This window comes from Chanos chanos, chromosome 8 (assembly GCF_902362185.1).
Source record: "Chanos chanos chromosome 8, fChaCha1.1, whole genome shotgun sequence".
Taxonomy (NCBI): domain Eukaryota; kingdom Metazoa; phylum Chordata; class Actinopteri; order Gonorynchiformes; family Chanidae; genus Chanos; species Chanos chanos.
The window spans coordinates 47,106,255-47,123,754 of NC_044502.1; the positions used below are offsets into that span (position 1 = coordinate 47,106,255).

The window sequence follows — 17,500 nt, forward strand, 5'->3', positions numbered from 1 at the left end:
GTAAAGCCCTTTGAGACTGTAAACAGTGATACTGGGCTCTAAATAAACTTGAAACTTGTTCTGTAAGTGAGTCTGTTCTGTATATGGTCTGTTCTGTAAGTGAGTCTGTTCTGTAAGTGAGTCTGTTTTGTAAGTCAGTCTGTTTTGTAAGTGAGTCTGTTTTGTAAGTGAGTCTGTTCTGTAAGTGAGTCTGTTCTGTATATGGTCTGTTCTGTAAGTGAGTCTGTTCTGTAAGTGAGCCTTTTCTGTAAGTGAGTCTGTTCTGTATATGGTCTGTTCTGTAAGTGAGTCTGTTCTGTATATGGTCTGTTCTGTAAGTGAGTCTGTTCTGCATATGGTCTGTTTTGTAAGTCAGTCTGTTCTGTAAGTCAGTCTGTTCTGTAAGTCAGTCTGTTCTGTGAGTGAGTCTGTTCTATAAGTCAGTCTGTTCAGTAAGTGAGTCTGTTCTGTATATGGTCTGTTTTGTGAGTCAGTCTGTTCTGTGAGTGAGTCTGTTCTGTAAGTCAGTCTGTTCTGTAAGTCAGTCTGTTCTGTGAGTCAGTCTGTTCTGTAAGTCAGTCTGTTCTGTAAGTCAGTCTGTTCTGTATATGGTCTGTTTTGTAAGTGAGTCTGTTCTGTATATGGTCTGTTTTGTGAGTCAGTCTGTTCTGTGAGTGAGTCTGTTCTGTAAGTCAGTCTGTTCTGTAAGTCAGTCTGTTCTGTGAGTCAGTCTGTTCTGTAAGTGAATCTGTTCTGTAAGTCAATCTGTCCTGTGAGTGAGTCTGTTCTGTAAGTCAGTCTGTTCTGTGAGTCAGTCTGTTCTGTAAGTCAGTCTGTTCTGTGAGTCAGTCTGTTCTGTAAGTCAGTCTGTCCTGTGAGTGAGTCTGTTCTGTAAGTCAGTCTGTTCTGTGAGTCAGTCTGTTCTATACGTGTGCTGTAGGATTAAAGGTGAAGTAATGGAGGAGGATGGAGCTGGACGCCCTCTGATCTGTCAGACCTGCCCCGGGGGAGGCACACAGAGTGTGTGTGTGTGTGTGTGTGTTCCAGAAGATGACAGGAGGATGAATGTGTGATGTAAGCAGGTGTGATGTATGTATGTGTGATGTAAGTGTGATTATATAGAAGAAAAGACGTTGTGTGTGTGTGTGTGTGTGCGTGTGTGTGTGTGTGTGCGTGTGTGTGTGTGTGTCTGTGTAGTTGGATGTTAAGAAAGCTGTAGAGATTCCTGAGACCTTAACACGACAAACAAGCACAGACTTACAGACTTTCTCTGACTGGGCTGGCAGTCTGATTATGATGTTAATTATGACATTCTTTTACCTTGTGTTCAGCAGCTGAGAGCCTCCTCTCAGTTTGGTCACACAGCATATTAACACAGCAAGCCTCACTCAGACAAAACCTCAACAACAAATTTAAGCTCACAATTGCAAGGTTTTCTAAGCAGTCCGGTAGTTTTCCACTGTTTTACGCAGAGACAGAGCGGAGAGTAATGCCCAGCGTCAGTGAGTTTCAGTCCAAGAGACGTCTCTGTCATTTACTTCTGTGATGAAGACAAAGCCTGTCGAGGGCTGAGTGTACAGGGTCTTCTCTGTCCGTATAATCGGCACAAATATGTCAAGTTTTCCAATTAAAGAAACTAGGAAGTTTCTTCATTAAAAGAGACAGGCAAGATTCCATGGCTGGAGGCTAGATGATTCCCGAGAACAGCTCCTGGGGTGGATGGGTGAGAGAAAAGAGAGAGAAAAAACCTGCTCAGGGGAAAAAGATTCTGTCATTTTATACTAATTTCTCTCTCCACCTCTGGCAGAGAACAGGCTCAAAGACGGAGAGTGATTCCCTGGAACCTGTTGACTGACTGCCAAAGTCTGGGGTCAATTTTAAAGATGACAAACTGGGCCTGAAGTTGGGGGTTCTGTGTGCAACGGGCCGGTGGTGGTGATTAGAGGAGATAAACCACCGTGACATGGATATATGCCCATTATAAAATGAGGCGTCAAAGGATCATTCCTTAATCAGTCCCAAAAGTGACTACATATGACTCAGGCACCTCTGGAATGCAACCTGTAATCCATATCCATTACAAGCCATCCCTTCAGACTGCGATCTCCGCTCAGCTGGGATCCACCGAGTGCTCCGAAACAGACAGGCCAGCTGGAAAGGCGAAGAGTCGCCCCCCCACACGAGAGTAAGGAGGACAAGTTCTCTTTGTCTTGAAACGAAATTATGTTCTAAAATGATCCAATGTATCATGCTGCCATAGTGATGTCACTGAGCTTTATTCTCAGAAGTGTCAGAAAGAGTTTGTCACTAACAGATGCTACAGCCGAGTCAGAAATGTCCAAAAACATCCACCGCTCTAGCTCTCTTCAAAAATCTCTACACAAAGCTGTTTAATACTCGGATCAAAAATAGAATTCAAAGGTTTAAGACTTAGGCAGTGATGTCAGACCCCAACTCACCCAGGAAGAAAGAAAGAAAGAAAGAAAGAAAGAAAGAAAGAAAGAAAGAAAGAAAGAAAGAAAGAAAGAAAGATTAGTTACGTTAGGTAAGCTTCCACATTTTTATCAACAAAAATGTTTATTGACATACTTTTTTATTGAATCAGCAAACTGAAAACAAGAAGTTGCCTTTTAATGACTGAATGTAGGTCAAACAAGCGTGACTCAAGGTGATAGAGGGCTATAAAAGGAAGGACATGGATGGACGTGGAAAGTGAAACGAGTCCGTCTTAGTCACGCGCTTCACGCAAACTGTTTAACAGCCACGGTGATTACCAAAAATCAACAGCCCAATGTGGGGTGAGCAGTGAGCCCATAAAAGCCTACAGTGCTGAATTACCCTGCTATTACCCATAATTCACCCCTCCACTCCTCAGCGCTCTCCGCCTCTCTCTGTGGTTCTAATAACACACGCTGGCAGGGAGAGCCCGGTGCCAGCTGGCACGGCCGTGGCCTGGCACGGAACGGCCCACTTTAACCTCCCCAGTCTTCAAAAACCTCCATTTGTTCACCGTATCTTCAGCTGAAACCCGGAGACCCTGAGCCAACTGAAACAAAGTGACCAAGGCCAGCAGGATTTGTGGTCTTGTTCAATAACAGGGCTGACTTGCCAACAGTTGGGCTGACATCAGTGGTAGCTCCTGGCCTTCAGAGGTTAGGTCAGATCAGAAAGCTATAAACTGTGAATTGTACAGTTTACCAGGGTACAGAATTAAAAAAAGAAAAAAGAAAAAAAATCTGCAAACACGTTTCACCATAGCTCTGAGTGATACATTTACCTCAAGCTAAAGCAAACACTGAAACCATTAAGACAATTAAAAACAAAACAAAGCACTGAGTATTAAACGACTTGCCATTGGGGTTAATTTCCCATTTAAAAGCAGGCTTAAGATTAAGGGTAAGTAACTGTACTTAGAGCCCATTAACCTGGAACTCTGGGCCTTGCCAACCTCTCTCAGCAAGAGATCTGACATCACCTCTAGCCCTGCCGGTCAGGTCAGGTCCTACTCAGCACAAGGAAAACTTAATCATGGAAAGTCTATGGCAGGAGCAGTAGGTACAGGAACACAGAGCGTTATTCCCGCGTTCAGGGCAGTCCTATTTCTATTAGTTTTACAAGGAAACATTTCCACACAGTTACAATCAAATAACGACATGGACCACTGAGTCCGCAGGTCCTGGTACATGGAACAAGGATGTAAAACACACAGGAATGTTTCAGCTCAGCTGGAGTTAAACAAAGAACCCCAAGCCCTCCAAACGTCCTGGACTCAATGTCCAGGTTTCCTGCAGTCAAATGACAGTGACCATGGCAGTTTCCATTAGCATCAATGGGAGAACATCGAGTCTTTCACGAGTCATTAAACAAACGCCAGCCAATCAGTTCCCAAAGCCTAACAGTGCCTCAGCCAATCAGCTCCCAAAGCTTAACACTGCCTAAGCCAATCAGTTCCCAAAGAGGCACGCTGTCTTTGAGGTTCTGGTGATCAGCAAATGAGTTCATGGAAAATGGAGAATCAGAGTGAAAAATTAGTGCAATTAAGCAGTTCCACATAATAATGACACTGCGGTGACCACCGTCGCTGACTGGGGAACCTCACCAGACTGATCCAGTTTTGACACAAACCCACTGTGGCCTGTTTATGACCATGTAATGTGAGCATTATACCAAACCAGAGCAAAACCGCAGACCAAAAGAGAGGTGGGGTGAAAGTGTGCCTACCCGCCGTCCTCCTGAAAGCCCTCCAGGTCATCCCTCTGCTCAGCCAGAGTGGACTCCAGGTCCAGGTAAGTGCCACTGTGTGAGAACTGGAGAGCACAGTCATCAAGCTGCCAAGAGACAGAGAGAGAGAGAGAGAGAGAGAGAGAGAGAGAGAGAGAGCAAAGTCAACACCTTTTCAAGAGTGACACATCATTCTCTCAGTTTACAGTTAACTACGGCAGAGATCTCCCACTGGGCTTTAAATGGACGTATAGTCATTACTGCAGAACTAATATTCTCACACCGACATCACACTGTATCTCTGACCTGTCTATGGCAAACTGAGGCAAACTGTTAACCAGACCGCGGGGGGTGGGGGTGGGGGGGGTAGGCGACTCCTAATGATGACACTTAACAGCCAACACCCCCTTAGCAAGCCAACTGCAGAGGAGTGTAATCTCATTGAAGGTAATAACTGTTTTTTTTTTTCTTTAAAAAGAACATCAGTTAAAGGAAAATATGTGTGTTTACATGCACAGAAAGACCAACACTGGTGTCCTACATTTTGAGGGGTTTTGACAGTTTGTCATAATCACAGACATCATTCCAGGGACGTAATTGCCTTGTGAGTCCTTTGTAGTTTCCGTGAGTGACTTAGTTCCAGGCATTTGTGGGACGCTGCTGCATATGGACGTGGAATACCGTGAAATACTTTCTCTGTAAGAGGTGTGGTTCCACAGCTTAGCATGCGCTTCATCTGAATAGCATGTTTCCAGTCACTGGAAAAAACAGTGCAAATCAGAGGTTTAATCAGTGCATCAGGGCAGTTATGTCGACTTTCCTCCACTCTTCTCAGAGACACTGATAGCCCAACGCAAATATGTCAGGGTTAATCGTGCGAGTTTTCCAGAAGATACACCTGATAAAACACAGCTAAAAACATGCCTGGTCTATTTCTGCTCATTCACCGAGGCGTTTCCACACGTCATGAGATGGTACCGCAGCGTGGCTGTCATCACTCGGAACGACTTCAAAGGGTTTTTTACGACCGCGCGTTCTTCAAGTCGACAATTTATCATTCTTCACACCAGTGCTGCAGGCTCTGTCCAGGGCTGAGCGGGGGTCTGCCGGGGTCTTTAAAGATCCCTTCTTAATCTGGGTGGGTCCTCCACGGGAGGCCCTGCCTGTTTGTTGACACTCAATTACAGCTCACTGACGGGATTCGAAACCTCCCGGGGGTCGTAGCGAAGCAGCAGTAAGACCTGTCAATCAACGAGTGAACCCTCACTCGGCCACAACTCTAAACACACTAATTACACACACACCCAGTCACACACACACACACACACACAGTCACACACACACACACACACACACACACCCAGTCACACACACACACACACACACACACCCAGTCACTCCCCTGCTCCACACTTCCCTCAGTAACCCCACAAAACACTCCCAGATTCCAGCCCTGCCCACGGGACAGGTATGAATATCCGCCATCGGCCTGTTCCGTGTGGAGTTTTCTTGAGAGAACGCGACTAAACTGCCCGTAAGCGGGAACATGAAGCCTCCATCCCGCCTCAGTGACCATTTCCATCGCAGAGACGGCTATGTCTTACATCGCTGTAACAACACCTGCAGGGGAGGTGAGGACTCAAACAGTCAGAAATATCATTTTCAAAGCTGACAAATTGGTCCTTGAATACCAAAGTGTTCCGACGGGACAGTGTCTGAATGTATGAGCAGAGTTCAAGGCTCAGAAATGTACTGGGGCATTACAGTACAAATCTCAAATTGTGCTAAAACTAACAACAGACTTCTGATCTGCCCTAAAAAGCCAAGTCCCAAACCAATATCAACAATGCTGAGTATTCAAACTGACTCCAGACCAGCCCGTTAAGAGCTTATTAGATTTTACTGTGTTGTTCTTTAGTGTCATGAAGACGTGAGGAGAGAAGACTTTGAGACAGTGTTTGAATCAGCTACACACACACACACACACACACACACACACACACATACACACACACACACACACACAGACGCACACACACAGAGAAACGCACACACACACACACACACACACACACAGAGACGCGCACACACACACACGCACACATACACACACATACACACACACACACACACACACACACACAGACACGCACACATACACACACATACACACACACACACACACACACACACACACACACACTTTGAGACAGTGTTTGAATCAGCTATGTAACAGCATTGAGCTGACACACACTCTCCATTCAACTGAGTGCACACACACACACACACACACACACACACACACATTCTCTGCTCCATCTCAAAGTCTGGAGTGGGTCACTCACAGGCAGATCAACACTGTGCCACCTGTGAGCAGACCTCCATGGTGAGCCAGGGGTAACCTTAGATTTATCAGCTCCTGTAATGTGATTGGTAGATTAAACATGTCCTGTAATGTGATTGGTAGATTAAACCGGTCCTGTAATGTGATTTGTAGATCTAACAGGTCCTGTAATGTGATTGGTAGATCTAACAGGTCCTGTAATGTGACTGATTGATTAAACAGGTCCTGTAATGTGATTGGTAGATTAAACAGGTGCTGTGATGTGACTGGTAGATTACACAGGTCCTGTAATGTGATTGGTAGATTAAACAGGTCCTGTAATGTGACTGGGTGATTAAACAGGTCCTTTAATGTGACTGGTAGATTTAACATGTCCTGTAATGTGATTGGTAGATTAAACAGGTCCTGTGATGTGACTGGTAGATTACACAGGTCCTGTAATGTGATTGGTAGATTAAACAGGTCCTGTGATGTGATTTGTAGATCTAACAGGTCCTGTAATGTGATTGGTAGATCTAACAGGTCCTGTAATGTGACTGATTGATTAAACAGGTCCTGTAATGTGATTGGTAGATTAAACAGGTGCTGTGATGTGACTGGTAGATTACACAGGTCCTGTAATGTGATTGGTAGATTAAACAGGTCCTGTAATGTGACTGGGTGATTAAACAGGTCCTTTAATGTGACTGGTAGATTTAGCATGTCCTGTAATGTGATTGGTAGATTAAACAGGTCCTGTGATGTGACTGGTAGATTACACAGGTCCTGTAATGTGATTGGTAGATTAAACAGGTCCTGTGATGTGACTGGTAGATTACACAGGTCCTGTAATGTGATTGGTAGATTAAACAGGTCCTGTGATGTGACTGGTAGATTACACAGGTCCTGTGATGTGACTGGTAGATTACACAGGTCCTGTAATGTGACTGGTAGATTAAACAGGTCCTGTAATGTGACTGGTAGATTAAACACTCAGTGGAGATCTGAAAACAGTTCTCTCTTCTCTTTTCCAACTTGTTCTTTTTTTTAAGCTGGGGCAATAGATTCAATGTCCGTTACCTACATCTGCCAGTTTGGTCCTTTTAATGTTGAAAAATGAATTGGGCAAACATTGCTCTTGAAAACAAACTAAAACAAATGTTTACAAACTTCCTCAGGGTGTAGGAGAGGAGCTGAGAAGCCATGAATTCACTGAGTGTTGATTTCATTAGAGCTGAAGCTAAAGAAACGCCTTTAAAAATGATTTTCCTCTCTTGTCAAGTATACTGACTGAAAATGGCATCAATTCCTTTTCATTTTCAGCTTTTAAACCATGACAAGGGAAGGGTGAGTCATGGCTTCATCCATAACAAAGGAACGATGTGTGTGTGTGGGGGGGGGGAATCCCTGTTCACAGGGTAACAGACACTAACGAAAGCACAAATATAAAACCTCAAACCCAACCCAGACTGTTTTTCAGCTTAGGTCTGAGCAAGGCTGTGATGTGGTTGAGTTTACTGTTATGAATTACTGTAATCTAATTAAAGAAACGGAGAGACATGGGATGCTAACTGCTAAAGGCATTACACTATAAGGCACTGGAATCCTTAAGGCCAAATCACTTATATCGCTTTACTCACACCACCATGTCATGTTTCAGCACCGAAACAAAACATGTACTCCACCAGGACCAGTTTAACCATAAGAAAAACCCAGATCTATAACATCATTTTACCCCAGGACCAGTTTAACCATTAAAAAAAACAGGTCTGCATATATCTCATGTCATGCATTTTCCATAGCTTCCAATCACTTAGCATCAATTAATTTCAGACAGGAAAATTAAACAATTGTAATGCTCAAGAAATTCTCCTGCAATTCTCACGGGTTCACTGTGAGATCTACAGTACAGGGCAAATGACACAGACATATAGAGCTAACTGACAAACAACACAGACATATACAGCTAACAGACAAACAACACAGACATATACAGCTAACAGACAAATGGCACAGACATATACAGCTAACAGACAAATGGCACAGACATATACAGCTAACAGACAAACAACACAGACATATACAGCTAACAGACAAACAACACAGACATATACAGCAGCTTCCAGTCAAACAAGTCTTATGTCAGACTCTCTTAAAACCAAAAGAGCAGTTTTGGTCAGATTACAGGACTCATCCCTCACTGACAGGAAATCCAGACATGCAGGACAAAGTTAGTTCTCCTATATTTAGTTCTCCTCAAACGGCCGAGCCGAACCTGACAGCCAAACGCAATGGAGCGGGTGTGACGTGAGAAGAAGCATTAAAAAGAGAGGAGGTTCACCGCGCTCCCTCGTTCCAGCGTGGCCAGGCAGTCGTTTGGGGTGTGGAGAGACAGCAAACACACTCGCTCTGCAATCTAACAACAGAATGACGTATGCTTTCATTTTAGGGCAGACAGATGTAACCCCAGACCACTGGACTAAGAACAGTTTGGGTGTTAAACTCATTATGGGTGAGGCTCAAGTATGTGGTAGCATACAGACAGTTATCAGAGGGATATGTTCAAGATTAGAGATTTCACACTGTCAGTGTGTTTGTGTGTGTGTGTGTGTGTGTGTGTTTATTTGGACACACAGGAGTCTAAACTATTATATACCAAGGGAACTGTGTCAACACAAGTGACGTACATGTTAGAGAATGTTGGTAAAAAGCTTTAAATGTTGAGATGGAAGTTCCTATAACCACACCTGAGAAACCGACGTTCAGGCCTCACACAAAACCACCAAAAAAAAAAACAAAAAACAGAAGTGTTCCACAACTCTCCCAAATGCAGCTTCAAGCTCAAACGAACAGCAACCGCCAGGAATTTGGCAAAGTAATTTAGTAGGAAAACAAAACGGGGATTTATTCTTTTTTTCCTCTCGTCCCGCCGCCTCCGGCTGTGTCCCACTGCTCTCAGGTTGACCCAGATATTTTGGCTACAGGAGCCCAGACTGCAGGAGCACAGGGTTACAGGAGCACAGGGTTACAGGAGCACAGGGTTACAGGAGCACAGGGTTACAGGAGTAGGTACCTGTGGTGTTAACAACAGGAGCACAGCAGGCTTAGATTCAGCTTGTTCATACTGCGGCCATATTACTCCGCCTTTTATGCATATTCCTCAAGGTGTCAGCCAGGTGTTTCACGTTTTGGGAGTTTAGGGAGTGTGTGTGTTTGTGTGTGTGTCTGCGTGTGTGTGTGTTTGTGTGCGTGTGTCTGTGTGTCTGTGCGTGTGTCTGTGTGTGTGTGTCTGCGTGTGTGTGTGTGTGTGTGTGTGTGTGTCTGTGTGTGTGTGTGTGTGTGTGTGTCTGTGTGTGTTGGCTCGAGCCTCATTTGCTGGCATTCGATGAGAAGCAGACACCCTTCATTCTTTTCTCTAACTCTCGATTTACTCTCTCTTTCTCTCTCTCTCTCTCTCTCTTCACCATGGTCAGATTCAAGCCCTGCTGGATGTTTGGATGATAGCCTAAAGCTCTGAGTGATAGTAAGAGATTTGCCAGCAACAGTTATGAACGATTTCATCTATCTGAGACACCATTTCATCTGCACACACACACACACACACACACACACACGAGAACAAACACATGCACATCCCTGAAGGCCATGACACTTGGTATCTAAAAAGTCGAGCTGTATGGTGGAAATCAGTCAGAGGAACGGATATGCTTAGGAAAAACAGAAATACAGCAGCAAGTAAGATAGCAATGACAGAGTCCAAGTGGAGTAGTTTTAGTCAAAAAGTCCCAAAGCCTGCCAGTGAAGAACAAGACTCAGATAAAACACACAAAAACATTCAGAATGTACACCAATACACCCTCTCTCCTTCTCATACACTCTCTCTCTCTCACACACACACTCATGTAGCTGCACATGAACACACACTGTTGATTACACAGCGGAGCTGGATTACATGTACAGTGATGTTAATCCAAATAAACAGCACCTGGATTATCACCGGCACTGACAGCTCCCCTGTCCAGATAATGACCCTTGACCCCTGGGTTGTAGCACTGTGCCCTGTCCCTCCATCTCTGAGCACACACTGTTTCACTGGCCAGAGGAGCACAACCCAACGGCAGCTAAAGCAAAAAATAAATCGGCCTTTGGGAACCAGTTCTCACCAAAATCCACACGTTCAATTTCATCGCCAATTTCATTTTAAAGATGCAATCTAGCCAACACTAAGTCAGGAAGCCAACCCCCCCCACCCCCCCCCCCCCCCCCCCACCCCCCCCCCCCTTCTCACTGGCACGAGCACACACACACACACACACACACACACACACAGACAAATCTTATTTCTAAGTTTCCACATTGTGGTTTGCACTCGCTTCTGCTAACGTACTTTAGCAGTCAACGCTAACGCTACATCAAAGACACAAACTGAAGACAATGTCATTTGGCACGACTAAAAATAACTTCGTTTCAGAGCAGCTGGGTCCTTGATGTGTGTGCCATACACTTGCACTGGCGCAACAAAACATCGTCTGTGGTCTCAATCCAAAAAATGCAACACAATTAGTAAAACTTGTTAAAACGCAAAGAGACCACAGTAGCAATGCTCTGTCCCTGTCAAAGAGCTCTCTGCCAATGGTGCCCAAACGTGGAGCTCTCTGCCAACGGTGCCCAAACGTGGAGCTCTCTGCCAACGGTGCCCAAGAGAACAGAGAAAACCTCAGCTCTGCAAAACAATGTGTAAGGCTAATCCCCAGGGCTGGCCACAGCCGCGCAGGACTAGCCTATATTTTACAGTGTTTAACATAACTTCTCCTTACGGATACTTTGTAATTTTATTCCAGCAAAATACATGAGCAGACAAAAAAGGTTCCACCAAAAAGAAGGATTTAGCGAGAAATCCACAGGCATTTGACTGTGTGTACACGAGCAGTCACAGTACACAGAGTGAATTGCCCTGATTAACACAGATTACAACAAATCCTGTTGGAAAACAGACATCACACAGCATTAGAGGACACGGCCAATACCAGAAGTGGGTCTCATTCCACAATCTGCACAGTCATCCACTCACAGGGAGGGCTGAAATATCCACGCAGTGAGTCAACGCTAAGTAAGGGGCTGACAAAGAGAAAGAAAAACGTTGAAAAGCATCACTGTCCCCTGCTGCAGAGAAACCATGATACACTCAACCTTTTCACAGAAAACAAAAACTTTTGCTTTCTCCTCCGGGTGTTTCCTTTTTTGTTTATTTTTTTTTTCAGTGGATTTCTCACTTTCTGTTTAGTGAAAGTTTAGTGAATCCGTTCAGTGGAATTAATGATTAATAACAATGCGCAGGCCTTTCGCAAGCACGGGCTAGAGAACGCTAAACCAGCAAACAGCCCATTGTGCCAAAACAGCATCTTACCCCATTCACAAAAAGCAAGTGAATGAGGTAGAGCAAGAGAGCCAAGAAGGGGTTTGGACTCCTAACCGAGGATCTGTTGTCCTCCACTGAAGGAGGAGGGGAAAGACCATGGCAACCACAGACTGTTTCCAAATTGACAAGACCAGCTGCTCCTCTCACAAGCTGATGCTAAACACCCATCATGTGAGCCGAGTTCTGACCCTGGGCACGGCACAGAACCTTCTCCCCCGAAACGGTTTTCGCTCGCGTCCCCAGAGCTTGCCGCTCGGTCACAGCGAGGGGAGGGAGTCTGAAGACTAATAACGCGTAGAAAGTCAGGACAGTTGTTTTTCGTTTGGTTTCCATGAGTAACCAATCACCAGCCCTCCTCTTCTCATCCCTGAGGAGGACTGAGGAGGACCCACTGAGGAGGGGGACTCCTACTGAATCAGAGTGTTGTGGTTGTCTGTGGTTTGCTAAGGGCTCAGTGACTCACCTACTGAGCTTTAGAGGATCTGAACGGAGCGGCATTCTGCTGTCAGCACGAGGAAAGACCCCCCAGTCACTTTGTACTGGGATCTGTTTGACTTCTTAAGCATCTGGGCTAAAGTAAGTGCCCGACAAATGCCTGGCCCAGATCAAATGGCCCACTCCAAGCTTGTCACTGGGAAAGTATCATTTAATTATTTATTTATTTTTACTGAGACAGCAGAGACCTGAACACAGCCGGGGTTCAGAAGCACAACATCACAGGGACCAGGAAGAAAACATTCCACCTCACACAGAGGCAGAACTGATGGATAGATAGGGACATAGACAGACAGACAGACAGACAGACAGACAGACTGACTGACTGACTGACTGACTGACTGATTGATTGATTGATTGATTGATAGATAGATAGATAGATAGATAGATAGACAGACAGACAGACAGACAGACAGACAGACAGACAGACTGACTGACTGACATACAGACAGACAGATAGAGAGATAGAAAGATAGATAGACAGACTGACTGACTGACAGACAGATAGATAGATAGATTGATAGATAGACAGACAGATAGATTTACTGACAGATAGATAGTTAGATAGATAGACAGACAGACAGACTGACTGACTGACTGACAGACAAACAGACAGACAGGCAGACAGACAGATAGATAGATAGATAGATAGATAGATAGATAGATAGATAGATAGATAGATAGATAGATAGACAGATAGCTCTACTGACAGACAGACAGACAGACAGATAGATAGATAGATAGATAGATAGATAGATAGATAGATAGATAGATAGATAGATAGATAAATAGATAGAGGCAGCCATTTTCCTATCTACAGTCATCATATGTATGTGATGGAGATCTGTCAGTTCTTCATTATGCCAGTAACAATGCTTTGAAAAATGTGCTGACTGGTTCAGTTCCTGGTTTAGTTTTAGCTCTACAGACACATGACAACAAATGCTTGGCAAACATGCAAAAAAAACCCAGACCCACAGCAGCTGTGTGAAGCGTCCAAAAAGCCTGAGAGGCAGAGATGACTCAGCACCGGGCATGGTCTGTCAGACTGTGGCCCAGGTTTTACCCAGCTATGGAGCTTCTCCATGTGGACAATCTGGAGGTAACTGTCTTCAAATCAAAATAACAGTTCAATCCTTTGAGGTAAAGAACAGAGTCAACATACACACACCAATGAACTGGAACCAAAATACCTGCTTTTAGAGAACTGTGACTGTCGTGAAAGATAAAGAGTCTATGAACAATGTTCTCAGTCACTGTGGTGGACCAGGATGGACACAAGAGAGTGCAGTTCAACTTTTTATCACGGCTTTTCCGGCCCAGTGGTTAGTACTTACTCAAAGTTTTACAGCACCGAGTGAAACTACTCAGGGGTGATTGACAGCTCAGATATTGATGAAAGATCAAAGGCGATGGGGAGGCTTGACACCGAGGCAGAACTAACTGAACTTTTATATCACGGCTTCCCTGATTTATGAGCAGGTCCAACTGCGGTTCCGGTCGAGTGGGCTGGACAAATAAGGAACGCAGGAGTTGTTCCTTGAAGGTGAGTCAATCATTTGAGGAACTGGAAGGCAGACTCAGGTGGAGGACCTTTATTTGGGCAAACGCTCCTTTAGCGCTGCTAATGACAGCTGCAGATTCCAGTGAGCATGGACATGGACATTCCTGAGCTGTCTGTCCAGCCAAGCGTGGCCCTCAGCTGTCTGAAATTCTGTTTGACCTCAAAAAGCACAGCACTCATTTGAGGCCTTAAGAGTTGGTTCATCTTGAACAAATGGTCAGGATGTACAGCAAAGCTTTCAAATTTCATGCCTAGTTGGAACAGTCACTGAAGCGAGACCTTATCAAAGGATTCAGGTTATCTACCACGCGAAAGAAGTCTGTTTCACTGTAATTAAATCATCTGAATTGGACTGACAGTCAACAATGTAAAAATAGCTGTAACGTGCCACCATTGCAATCTACCTATTACCAACATAGGAGCATCCGAATGGCAGTGTTTTAATTACTATGTTGTCAAAGTGATGGATAGCCATACGGTTGAACTGAATTATTTACTGCTAGTAAACAGACTAAGTGTTGCCGTTTAGAGCGCAAACACGCTCTCCTTGCCTTCTGTTTAGAGTTTCTCAGTCATACATCCTAGGACCGCGTTCCGTAATGGACGCCCTGGAGCTCCTCTACCGACGCAAACTCTGGCACCGAAGACAGACCAGACGCGTCAAACTCATAGCGCACTTGCTTTGGAGTGAGACAGATTCTGCCTTTCTAAGGTTAAAACATTTTGCCGAGACATAATTAAATGAATATGTCTCTCTCTATTTCATTTCAGCGTTGTTCAGTTTCCATCTGATTTACATAAACGCGACAGTGAGTGAGTTCTGTAAACAAATGAAACTAATTGGTTAAGTGTCATCATACCTTTTGTGGCGCTTTAAGTAGCCTGTGAACTCCAGCAATCTGGTTTATGAGCGGAATGTCTTCCCTGAACGTATAGTGCGGAGGTCTGGTGGGCTCCGGAAAATTGGTGCTGTTGAACGGATCGGTATCATCTAGGAACTGGACCCTGCATACAAACGTAGCCATGATATATCCATGCAGGTCGGTCTTGAAAAATACGACCTAAAAATCCTCCGATTTATCCTTCTGTCTCAGCTGGTATCAGTCCACAAACAGGTTCAGCCGAGGAGCGGCAAGCCCTGCTCCGTCAGTTAACCGTTGACTTGTCCCAGTGTCTGCAGTTCATTGGCATCGGGATACAAAAACAGAAAACCGCAATACAGAGGGAGAGAGACATCCAGGTAGCCTTCACAGCTACTTCGAGTATCTATATAGGTTCCGTTAGGCTTTAGTGGTTAGTTGTATTTGTGCAATGAAGTTCTGCGCACGAAGAGAAACTGCAGTATCCAAGGGCATAGCGGGCAGGCAAGGTGCTCAGGCAAACTGCAGACTGCAGACGGGACGGGACAGCTACTGCACATATGATGTGTCTGGATTCTGAGAGGGACTGGGGACTCCCTCCAGCTCCTACTCAACTTCAGCTGCAGTGCAGTCTGGAAAAGAATCACCTCCAACAGACAGAGTATTGTCGCCCTCCTGTGGTTGGCATCGGAGGAAGACTGCGGGAAGAACTCATGTATTGTGGATGTCGACGTTTACACATTTATAAATCGTTCATCTCTCTCTCTCTCTCTCTCTCTCTCTCTCGCTCTCTCTCTCAGTGAACTACAGTATAGTGAACTATACTTGTATGGTATGGTTGGCTGAAGTACTGTGTTGACAATTCATGATATATTTAATAAAACTGATCCCGGTTTTTCTGGCAAATCAGCCTGATCAGCTGGGAAACAGAATACTGTACCATCTGTCCTCCCGTCAGGCATAACGACCATACAAGACTCTTTATGTATTCTACTCGAGGCTTTGGCCAAAAAAATCTTTCAAGCCATTTGTGGAAATCAAACCACATGCATTTTTATTAAGTCAAAGGACAGAAGTTCGTTTATTTCTGTACCGCTTCACAACGCAAGAGGTCAGTATCGGCATTGATTTCAGAATTTGGGCTGATATGAGCCCCTCAGGGGACAAAAATATCACAAAGTATTCAGAGCCATACCACGTGAATAATTTTTCTCTACTTCCTTTTATTGTCCAAAGGTTAGATTTACACACGAAAGAAAATAGTAAAGAATTAGCCAATCTTTTCCATTTAATCTTTTCCATTTACTGACGAGCCAACTGTTTCCATAACTTTTCAGCGAAACTTTAAGCTGTTTCGTTTTGGCGAAATTATTTGTTACGTTCAGAAGTGTTTGAAAAATACAAGGATCTTTTCCTTAATTACGTCAGGCTGTGTTACTTCGTTGGACGCTAGAAAGTGTTTGCCAGTGACATAAATAAGGATTTTGCAGAGAAATCAGACTAGCTCCAGTTATTTCTTCAGTTACATACTTTGGTGCAGTCCAGCAAAACTGCATCACTAGGTCTCTAGGACACACACACACACACACACACATATATATATATGTCCTAAACAAGTTAATATATATATGTGTGTGTGTGTGTGTGTGTGTGTGTGTGTGTGTGTGTGTGTCTATGTATATATATATATATACATACACACACACACACACACACACACACACACACACACACATATATATATATATATATATATATATATATATATATATATATATATATATATATGTCCTAAACAAGTTAATATATATGTGTGTGTGTGTGTGTGTATATATATATGTGTGTGTGTGTACATACACACACATGCATACATACACACACTGTGAATGCTCAAGACTGGAAAGAGAGTCTCAGTTTTTGTAACGTGACATCTGGAGTTTGGTTACCCAGAAAAAAAGAACCAACTGGTTTGATGGATTAAAACCAATGCTCAGTTTACCACATCATGAGGAGATGAATGAGTAAAGCTATGCAGTCTCAAAAGGCAATGTTAATAATTCATATAAAACCTCAGCACTTTCACATCAGGGTAAACAACAGTAAGGAATCTGATGGCTGGCTGGAAGGTTGTGGGTTTGAATCCCCGACAGAAATGTCCCTCTCTCTGACTGAAGCTCAGGGTTAGACCGGGGCTGCGTCACACACATTAGCCTCTGAACACAAAGAACAAGAGTGTGTCCCCTCGAGCCGGCAGAGTGAACAAAGCCACGAACACTCCTCCGGCCTGGGCGTGTTCAGCCGGAGTGAGCAAAGCCATGAACACTCCTCCGGCCTGGGCGTGTTCAGCCGGAGTGAGCAAAGCCATGAACACTCCTCCGGCCTGGGCGTGTTCAGCCGGAGTGAGCAAAGCCATGAACACTCCTCCGGCCTGGGCGTGTTCAGCCAGAGTGAACAAAGCGAACACTCCTCCGGCCTGGGCGTGTTCAGCCGGAGTGAACAAAGCGAACACTCCTCCGGCCTGGGCGTGTTCAGCCGGAGTGAACAAAGCGAACACTCCTCTGGCCTGGACGTGCTCAGCCAGCGGATACAGGTAACTATCAGGGAAATGATGCCCAAAGATTAAAGATGCGTATCTGTAC

General features: G+C 44.6%; 1 protein-coding gene across 1 annotated transcript in view; it reads right to left on the reverse strand.

The window, feature by feature from the left end:
• fhod3b (formin homology 2 domain containing 3b) overlaps positions 1-15,026 on the reverse strand; it is a 150,313-nt gene extending 135,287 nt beyond the window's left edge. The window contains exons 1-2 of the mRNA XM_030783270.1: positions 14,862-15,026; positions 4,201-4,307 (exon numbers count right to left, since the gene is read on the reverse strand). Of these exons, the coding sequence (XP_030639130.1) occupies positions 4,201-4,307; positions 14,862-15,026 (272 nt within the window). The remainder of the gene's footprint in view (positions 1-4,200; positions 4,308-14,861) is intronic.
• Between the last annotated feature and the right edge of the window lie 2,474 nt (positions 15,027-17,500).